The following is a 10,814-nucleotide window of genomic DNA, read 5'->3' as shown; positions in this document are numbered from 1 at the left end:
ATTTTGAAAAAAGAGTAAGTCAATTTGAATGTACATTAATTTGGTAAATTTGAAAGGGAATTACGCCATTTAAGTAAAAAAAAAAGGCAAACGTGGTCCCATGTTACTTTATAAGACAAAGATAGACCAAGAGCACAAGCTTTAACCTAGCTAAGGACTTGAACAAATCAAACTCGATCCTGTTCAGTGACCCCAGTCCGTTGAAATTGAGACAAGTGCTAGGGTACATCTCTTGGATGTACACACAGATTCCCCGATCCCAAGCCTTTTATTTGGTGGTGGTAGAAGCATATATATTTATTACGAGCATAGCAATCAGCGAAGAAGAAGGAAGAAAGAAAAACACAAACAATGGTTCAAGGGCAAAACACAACCCTGTAGTTGGTTCCACCGGGGCATGTAAACGTGCTGGATGCATCGTCCTTAGGATAACTATAAGCATCTCGACACCTGTCCTTGAAGAACTTGGAATAATCGGTGGGTCCACAACTACCAGAATTGCAACAATATTCATCAGTCTTGAAAACCGTGCAGGGGTTGTTACAACCGCCATCCGCCTTGAGCACGCTTGGGCACTGACCGTTGATGTCAGCAGTGCAACTAATCGCGCGGGTGCACCCATTCGAAGTTGGACTGAACTCCATCGGAACATTGAAACCGTCCACAAGCGAAATGTCGTAGAAGTCGAGGTTGTTATATTGGTTTAAAGCGAACTCCGCGAGCGTGTTTGGTGGTGTGCCATATGCTGTGCATTGGAGAGCGCCGCCACAATCCCCCGTTTGGCAATGTCCACGCCCTGACCCGTCGAAATTGCAGTTCGTTCGAGCCCAGATGCGTGCTCCGGCCGTGCCTGCCGCCACGTTAATTCCCCAGCTTTCGCCGGGGTTTAGTTGTTTGCCGCCGCCGGTGGGCACGGCCGCAGCCCACACCGTGTAGGTGCATTTGTTTGTGATGTCGAATGTGGCTGCATGGCTCAAGCCTGTCATGCAACTTACAGCGATGAGGAGGAAGATAGAGAATTTTTTCATGATGGAACAATTTCAATTGATGAATAAAATTGGCTTAGGTAGTTAGTTAGTTGAAGAAAGTGGCACTGAGAGCTGAGATTATATATAGTTATATGGTGGGTGTGGATTATACGTTGTTGAAATGTCTTGGGTTTGGAAAATTCTCCTGATGAGGTCACGTTCTTGATGATGCATGCACATGAAGACTAGAAAATTGTTTGCAAACTAAAATAAAATAACGGAATTCTCGGAAATGCGCAGGTTTAAGCTTATTAAAATAATGTCACGACATTCAAACGTGGTTTTGGCCATGATTGTTGCAAGCTATTGGCTAAGAGTTAAATTTTTCTACCTTCTGGAAAAATTAAGCGTCTACTTCATTATAATAATTAACTCTCCGTGTTCATCGTTATCTTATTGGATAAATGTATATGCGTCGACCTTCACAAGAGAAGAAAAATCAACCAAGTGCACATTGCGTCGTTATTAATCCACTATATGCGGAAATACACAGATGTTTGTCTAAGGACCGACATTGACAACCTTAGCGAGCAAGTTTCAACACGTATGAGGTAATGGTTCAGAATAAAATAACACAAATTAAGCAATCTTTCTATACATGATAGAAATAGATAGATATAATTATTCAACCGAGGCTATACGAAGCGTGTGCAGCTTACATAAGTAACACGGAAAATAGTACTAGCATTCTACAGCATCAATAATGTTGAGTTTATATATTTCATCAAAGTATATATCTTCGCCCAAAAAAAGTATATATCTTCAATTTATTGTTTATTGACACCAATCTAATAATAATCAGGTCTGCCGTAAATATAAGCAAGCAATCGAATCGTATATATTATATTTTAGGATTACTTGAATGTGGCTTCCCATTTCGGTTGAATAATTCAGATTCCTCTTATTAATTCTCCTATTTATTAATTAAAGAAGATCATAAATATGAAGAAAAACAAAAGGAGGATCTTATATAAAAATATATATTCATTCGGATTGAAGTAGTTAATAAAAAAATAATTTTATCAATAGCAATCATAAGTAAAGTTAAGGTTAAAGAAATAAAAAAACGTTTTTTTTTTCTAAAAAATAATAGTTCCCTATTATTTTTGTGAATTTAAAAGTAGATATAAACAAAACCATCAAAAATATCAGCCATATTTGAACTTAGCATAGAGGTGAGGGCTGAAAAAAATAATATTTGATAAATATAGACACGTTCTTCTATCGTGGAGAAAATCAACAGAAATTCTTGATAATTAGGACTTTGAAATTTGTTCATCCTAACTCTTCTAGAATTGGTGAGTGCTACCTGTAAGTTTCATTAGGTAGGAACTGACTGCATCACTTGGTCAATTTTCGTTGCCGTGAAAACAAATTATTATTATTATTATTGGTCAAGTGACAACAAAATATTAGAAAATTTTAATTTTTGTTCCCATTTTTTTATATTTTTGGTTCACAATTTTCTTATCCTTTTAGGAGGCAACAATGGGGGAAGGCCTAGGGAACCATTATTTTATTTTATTTTATTTTTAGTATATTTGTCACTAGGCCAAAGTGAATTGGGCTTTGTAAAAAGAGGCCCATGATCCCGATGCTTTGATTATCCAAATCCCTGGATTAACTGATTATCACTTAACTTGTATTTTATGATATTCTTTATTTTAAAAAGCAGAGCATTCAAGTCACCAATTTACCCCTTTCGATATACACTTCCAAAATATCTAGCTTTCAGGAGATACACTTCACTTCAGGATTATTTCACAGTTTCTTTTAGATGTTCAGACTGTGACTCACTCACATTTAAATCTTATAAACATAACACTTCTTTACGTTATTTGGTACAAACTATTTTAGAGCATTTGGTTGATAGGTGAATCTAAAAGAGAAAAATAAGTTTGACTAATGAGTAATTTAAGATGACTATTTGACAAGCATTTAACATATCACATTAAATAAATTCATTTATTCAGAAATATATATTATTGTTTTTTTATTACGATAAATAATTTTTTTTACACCCAAGAACTGAGCAAATGTTCAATAATGTCAACTCGCTAGCTGTCTTGATATCTTCCATCCGTAACTTTACATTGTACCCAACATAAAAAAAAAAAAAACACGGTGAATTATAGGAAAAACACAAGCTTGAACTCATATCTGTTTCTAAATACGAGTATATTAAAAAAAATTACAATTCCTGTATATTCCATTGGAGTCCACCGCTTGTAGAAATCTGAATCTGAATCTGAAACTCTGAGCATATAGACAACTGTAGTTGCTCATCTAAGTTGTTTTACACGGCTGGGTGAGACTTGCGTTCACGGAACAATATCCAAGGACCTTCAATGCACCCATTGTACAGTTCAGCCATATTTTGTGATGACGATATTGACAAAGAGAATGCATATCCTTTTATTGATGTTTAGTGTGTAAATAATAATGTATATACATATTCGCATCGCATTTTAGCATCTTTATTACGTGATCGAGCACGTGTTTTCATATCCAAATGAATCTCTTGCGTGTCATCAATTGCTCAACACTTCACCCTCTGTGTCTGTGCTACTATTCGTTCTGTGTTTGTTTGTTCCAGACGGGCAGAATAACCCTATATATAACTCAATTCATAAATTATTTTGCAAAATCGGGTAATTAAGAATCATGCACCTGCATATACATTATATTGTTATTATGAAATTTTATAAATTTTTTAAATATAAATAAATTATTAATTTGATATGAGAACAAATATACTTATATCGTTTAGGTTACATTTTTTTTCGCACAAATAGTTTTATCTCAGAATTAGTTATTGAATTAAATTTTTTTATCATTTTAAATATATATGTAAATTTTTATATTAATTTAAAATGTTGTATATCCATTTCATATACTTTAAAATTAATACACTATATGTTTAATTTTAAAAGAAATATTCACTTTAACAGATTAATGATTGACTTGATGAATATAATATTTTATATAAAGTTATTAATGGTGTAAACAAAAATATAATTTATAGATATATAAATTATTCACTTTCATTTAATATAATATTTTAAAATGTAAATTTATAAAAAAATTAAAAAATAAGTAAACGAAGATTGACTAAATTAATTTAAAATTATATTCTAAAAAATTAGAAATTAATTTTAGAAAAAAAAAGAGAAGATTTTTTTAATTGTAACCTTTATTTAAAAAATTAAACTTTTTTTATTCACTTAATATATGATTAAAAGATAATTTTTGAATATATTTATCAATAATTAAATTTCTTTATTAATATCAAAGATAACGAGCTTTTATAAATTAATATTAAAATAAATTTTATTTATTTATTGAAATATTTAATTTAGTAAATGTTTTTAAAGTTTGATTTTAATCTATCTATCAATATATAATTAAATATTACATTTTAATAAAAAATAATCTTTTATTTGTTTATACATGTTTTAGACACATAAAAAACATAAATTTTGTGGAATTACACATATGATAAGTTAATGCGACATTGTGACTGGCATGTGCATTAAAAGAATTCATGTGGTTGTGACCTAATTCTATCGCTATGTCACCCCATAACCGGTGTCATCTTCCTGCACCTCACTGTTGCGAGTCACCTCAACGCAACTATTTAGCTATGAAGACAATTCCCTCCCCACAACCTCTATCAACCAAAACATCAATCACAGTCACGAATCAAAACTGCCATCAACCACCATTGCCACTACTTAGCTCCATCGTAGTCGCCACAAAGCTCTACCCTACGTATTGGCCCGTGTTGCAATGGATAAGAGGGGCGATCAGTTTCTAAGTACAGAAAAACAATAGCATACTATAACTGTTCTTTTTTTTTTTTAAGTAAAAAAATTACATCAACTAAAAATTTAATCATTTTATTCAATTTAATTGTAACTTTTTAAAAAGTTATCTTTACTTTTTCTTTTCTTTTTTTTATATTTAGACTTGTCTTACATGAGTGGAAAAAAAATATTTATTATCGTCGTTAACTTCTAAATAAACAGATAAATCAAAATTTATTATTTTATTTAACAAACAAGTAGGTACATAACAAATATGATACGATGTTTTGTTTGTCTGTTACATTATTATCACTCAACAAAACATCATATATTTTAACTCAAATTCAATTTAATTAAGATTTAATAATATACAAGATGAAACGGGATATTATAGTAATAAAATTATAAAATTTTTAAAAATAAAATAAAATAAAAATATATTTATAGTATATATGTTAAAATAAATAATATAAACATATTATTACGTTAAACTTGCCTACTAAATATAATATAAATATAAAAAAATTTATATTATTAATCAATTAAATAAATTAAAAACAAATTTTAAATGGTTTTTAAAATTAGTTATATTTAATTATATAGATTCTTAATTAGATGATGATGTGTAAAAAATTTTATGTATTTTCATTAAATTGATATGATATCATGCCATATAAAATATTATTCACTGAGTATACAATTATTAATAGTAAATATTAATTAAAAATATGATTTTAAAAGAATAAAAGATATTAAATGTAGTTAAGAAAATATAAAATATAATACAATTTCTTTCTTAAAATGTGTTAAATTTAATATTGTATTAAGATAGACTATTAACTGCCTGCTGGGCGATCACGCGCATGAGGTGGGTTTGCGTGGCGAACCAATCCAGAAAGGAAGAGACCAACGCGGGACCCACACGGAAAACAAACAGAATAAGAAATAAATAATTAATTGTTAACGAAAATAGTAAAAGAGAAAGGCGCGCGCCAAAGTAACAAACCAAACGGATTAGAAAGAGAAAGAAACTAAACATCCCCCATACCAATGCTTATCCCAAATCCCATTCCATTATCTCTCTCACTGCTCCTTAAATTCTCGGCGCCGCTCTTATCTCCCTCGTCTCGTCTCGTCTCGCATTCGGAAACTCTATCGCCTTCTTCTCCAAAATGGTGTCCCCTTCCCAAAAGATTCTGGTGACCGGTGGTGCCGGTTTCATAGGCACTCACACCGTCGTTCAGCTTCTCAAAGGTGGCTTCACTGTTTCTATCATTGACAATTTAGACAACTCCGTCACGGAAGCCGTTGACCGGGTACGCGAAGTGGTGGGTCCTCAGCTTTCTCAAAACCTCGAATTCACCAAGGTCTGTTCCTACTTCACTCTACTTACTTCGTTGTTAATTTACCTTATTGCAAATTGAACCCTAGTTTCAACCTTTGTTCTCGCAGGGCGATCTCAGGAATAAGGATGACTTGGAGAAACTCTTCTCCAAAACTAAGTACGGTTAATATTTCGTTCTTTTCATTTTTTTTTCTTAGGCTGCGGTTAATAATTACGTGCTTAAGTTTTTTTTCTTATGGAATAGATTTGATGCGGTGATTCACTTCGCTGGTTTGAAAGCTGTTGGGGAAAGTGTTGCGAAGCCTCGCCGCTATTTTGATTTTAATTTGGTCGGCACTATCAATCTCTATGAAGTTATGGCAAAGTATAATTGTAAAAAGGTTCGCCCTGTCATGCCCTAATTTTGACTATGCTATCATTTTTTGAATTGACTTCAACATTGGAGGAGGATTGTCCATAAATGTGTAGAATAATGAAAATAACAGGTCCATAGTTTATATATTCCTCTTTTCCTTTCATTGCTGTTCTTAATTAAGAGAATATTTTATACTTAAAACAATGTTTCCAAACAAGGAAACTCTTGGACTATTACCTTATTCTTTAATATTGGTTCCCATAAAATCAACCATTTAAAAATACTATCTTGTCATTTATTTTTTACCTCATACAGGCAAAATGGTTCCATTTGCCATGTAACTAAAATAAGGAATAATGTCTCATTACATGCGTTACTTTTTATTTTCCTTTCTGCTTATAGTATCTTGAAATTATATACTATAATGTAAACTTAAATGGTATAAGTTTCTTTATTTTTATTCTTAGATATAAATAGAATATTACTTAACACGTGGTCATTTATAGATGGTTTTCTCATCATCCGCAACTGTTTATGGCCAACCTGAGAAGATACCATGTGTGGAGGATTTCAAGTTACAAGCCATGAATCCCTATGGACGCACCAAGGTAGTCATGAATTTTTTCTGCATTAGTTTTTTACTCTCTTACCCCTTGTTGGGAGCTTGTATTTTCTAATTCAGTTGTAATTTATATGTATCACTGTATTGGGCATTGTATAAACCTACTGAGTTGTAATTTTAAACTTGTAATGCCTGGTTTTGGGTTCTAATAGCTTCTCTCTGCATTGATTCATTGAAGCTTTTCCTCGAAGAAATTGCCCGAGATATTCAGAAAGCTGAGCCGGAATGGAGGATCATCTTACTGAGATACTTCAATCCGGTTGGGGCTCATGAAAGTGGTAAAATTGGTGAAGATCCCAAGGGCATCCCAAATAACCTCATGCCTTACATACAGCAAGTAGCTGTTGGAAGATTGCCTGAACTCAATGTATATGGTTATGATTATCCTACAAAGGATGGCTCCGCGGTTCGTAAAACTTACATATATTTTGCAATTTAATTTTTCTTTTTTTTTTTACATCATACGCTCCTACAGGATATTTGGGGAAAATGTGACAATTGCACAAAGACAAGTAAATAACACAGCATAGACATATTTGTTAACCCTGCAAAAATGCTAATACTCCTTTGTTTTTTCCTTATTAAAATAAGGTCCGGGATTACATCCATGTGATGGACTTAGCAGATGGTCATATTGCTGCCCTGCGAAAGCTTTTCACAGCAGAGGACATTGGTGAATGAATTCTTCTTTTTCTTCTATATATCTACATGGATAGTTTTTTCCCCACTTCATTGATTGATTTTTTACTCTGCATGCTTACCTGGTGGGATAAGGCTTTCGTTGTTGATTGTTTTTCTCTGTATGCTGAAGTAAAATGGGATATATTGTTCTTCAGGTTGTACTGCTTACAACCTTGGAACTGGTCGTGGAACATCTGTACTTGAAATGGTTGCCGCATTTGAAAAGGCTTCTGGCAAGGTAATGTGTCTTTCTGATATACACGGAAACAGATGAAGTTGTGGAACGGTGTATTGATGTGTGAATGTGAACTTCTATACCAATGTAGATGACTCCATTTTTGTATTTACTCAAACGAATAAAATAATAACGTTGGAAGGATTTTCTTTTGTCCTTTGGATATTAAATCTTCAGAAAATCCCAGTAAAATTGTGTCCAAGAAGATCGGGAGATGCTACGGAGGTTTATGCATCTACAGAGAAAGCTGAGAAAGAGCTTGGTTGGAAGTAAGTGCTTGATTTTATTCCTTTGTACGTGACAAATCATTTTGGTTTCTAGCAAAACAGATTTGTTGAGCGGAAAATCAAGATTCCCAAATCTGAAATATTAGCATACTATGCTTCGTTGAACTTGTATATCGAACAAAAGCACAGATGTACGGATTGTAGCTTGTATTTTACGCTCTTGTTTTGTTATTACTAATTTGTCTCATCTCTTCAGGGCAAAATATGGCGTGGAGGAGATGTGCAGGGACCAATGGAACTGGGCAAAGAACAATCCTTGGGGTTACACGGGGAAGCCTTGAATTAACCTGAGAAATATAATGCTCGGCTACAAATGTTTCAACAGAAATAGGCTTCTCTTTGTAGAAATACTTTTCTGCCGGGGTGGTTTGTTTAGGCACTTAATTGTATAATCTTGAGAATAAAAATTTGGCAGCTTTTCAATAAGTAAAAGCTATATATTTAAACTATATTTTTAAATTGGACTAGCCGTCGATTTGATATTGGGAGAAGCTTATCCATTTCAGCCATCTGTTTTAAAAGGAAGGAAGTAAGGATGCTGAAATTGAATTTAAACTGTACTAAATTGTTAATTCCATAAAAAATATATATAAATGATTAAATTGTGCATTGAAAGTAGTGAATAATTTTTTTATTAAGTTCGGAAAAGTTTGTGTTTTTCATTTTTTGAACTGAATTAAATTATATTCTTTCATATTGATAATACTTGTTTTTCGGTTGAGGCACTTAACTCTTGTGACTTTTAACACAAATTTTATTTTGTTTTCAAATAAACCAACCAAAGTTTCAAAGATCGAAACTAGGCTTGAGTTATAGTGTTGGAACCTCAGTTTAATTGTACAGGTATTTAAAAAATTAAATAATCAAGTCATAATTAAAACTTAACAGCATATACATAGCAAGCTAAATAACTTAATATTTAAAAATAAACTAAAAATTGTCAATAACTTATAAATTAACATAACATAAAAATTAAACAAAAAGTTACAAAATTAAAATTAACATAACAGTTATCATGGAACCTTGACTTTAAAAAAGTCATTCACTATTTTACACAAATAAAAACAGTTTATAAGATAACAAATAGCTGAATTTGTCTTAAATTTTAACTATCATAATTCGCAGAAAAAAAATTTGGTACATTAGCGTTATTAGTGTTGTTTATCAATTAAATTTAAAGTTTTACTTTAATAATCTATGATAAAATTAAATATAAATATTTTTATAATAAAATTATAATTTTAATTGATAAATAATATTAAGACAATATTTAAAAAAATTTCTAAGTTTTAAAGTACAATTTTATACTATTGAAATATTATTTTGATCCCTTAAAATAACGAGTTATGTAATATAGTTTAAGAAGGAAAAAATTACAATATCCGATTTTGGTCATTTAGAACAATAATTTAAATGCTCTAATGTGTTTGCATTTTTTTTGTGTGTGAAATTTTGAAAGGAAGGAATAGTATTCCATTTTAAGAAAAAAAAAACTCCCTTAAAGAAATGAGTGAGAGCTCAAATAGAGATATAAAAGTTTGATGTGCGATGAACCACCATTAAATGGGTCAGATTGGTTTAACCTATAGATTTAAAGGGCCAAAAAAATGATTGTTTGTGTCTGTATACCAACCTATTTAACTGCAAATATATACATGTGTGTGTATTATCAATAACATAATTCTATATTTTTGTTGGTCTTCACTCTCTTTAACTTCAAATCGCCAAGTTTGAGTCCAAATCCTCAAATTTGTGATCTAATATGTAACCTATTAAATGTGAGACTGTATTTTATTTCACCTTATTAATTTTTAGATGAAACGTATTAACACACGCATACAGAAAAGTTATTTAAATATAAAATTAATAAATTGTAAATGCTGAAATATGGCTTTTTCTGCACATCTACAAGAATATGGCATAACATAAAATGTCAAAAGCAATTTTGAGTGAATAGTTGCATGGTAGGACTTAGGGCAGAACTGCAGGGTGCCTGAAACGTAACAAAAAACGTCAAAGGCGATTTTCATATGAATAGTTGCATGGCAGGGATCGGAGCAAAACTCCAGGGTGCCTGAATCGTAACAAAAAAAAATGTCAAATGCGATTTTACGTGAATAATTCATGCAGGAGTTTAGAGTATAAGCTAAAATCGTCAAAGGTGATTTGAGCTTGATCAAAAGCATTGTATCGTCAAATCGATGCAGGTGGGTGCAGGAGGTGCAGGGGTCAGTAAACTCGCTATTGGCGATTTTAAATGTTGTCATGCTGGGAACCTAACTCTGTAAAGTCGACATTGGCGATTTTGAACATCTTAAAACGCTAATGGCAATTTTAGGCTTTATATATTTGCTGCATGCGAGAAAAGGGACGAGACAAAGTTGAAGAAGAAGAAAAAGTGAGATTTTGGAGAAATAGAGAGAAGTTGAAAAATTATAATTGCAAAAAAAATAGT

At 31.8% G+C, this 10,814-nt stretch overlaps 2 protein-coding genes across 2 annotated transcripts; one reads left to right on the top strand and one right to left on the bottom strand.

Annotated features, from left to right (window-relative positions):
* Window positions 1–356: 356 nt before the first annotated feature.
* LOC113856061 (protein P21-like) lies at window positions 357–1,046 on the bottom strand. Its single transcript, XM_027487690.1, has one exon. It carries the CDS (start codon window positions 1,026–1,028, stop codon window positions 357–359), a length of 672 nt encoding a protein of 223 aa, XP_027343491.1. The 5' UTR covers window positions 1,029–1,046.
* Window positions 1,047–5,808: 4,762 nt separating this feature from the next.
* Window positions 5,809–8,970, top strand: LOC113854182 (bifunctional UDP-glucose 4-epimerase and UDP-xylose 4-epimerase 1). The gene is made up of 9 exons (XM_027485067.1): window positions 5,809–6,201; window positions 6,287–6,336; window positions 6,424–6,559; window positions 7,041–7,142; window positions 7,335–7,562; window positions 7,748–7,829; window positions 7,993–8,075; window positions 8,250–8,341; window positions 8,556–8,970. The coding sequence occupies exons 1-9, from the start codon at window positions 6,007–6,009 to the stop codon at window positions 8,638–8,640; spliced, it is 1,053 nt and encodes a 350-aa protein (XP_027340868.1). The 5' UTR covers window positions 5,809–6,006; the 3' UTR covers window positions 8,641–8,970.
* The last annotated feature ends 1,844 nt before the right edge of the window (window positions 8,971–10,814 follow it).

The sequence above is a fragment of the Abrus precatorius genome, unplaced genomic scaffold (assembly GCF_003935025.1).
Source record: "Abrus precatorius isolate BTA unplaced genomic scaffold, Abrus_2018 Scaffold11, whole genome shotgun sequence".
NCBI lineage: Eukaryota > Viridiplantae > Streptophyta > Magnoliopsida > Fabales > Fabaceae > Abrus > Abrus precatorius.
Note: the sequence above shows the minus strand (reverse complement) of the source record. Positions and strands in the feature narration are given on the sequence as shown.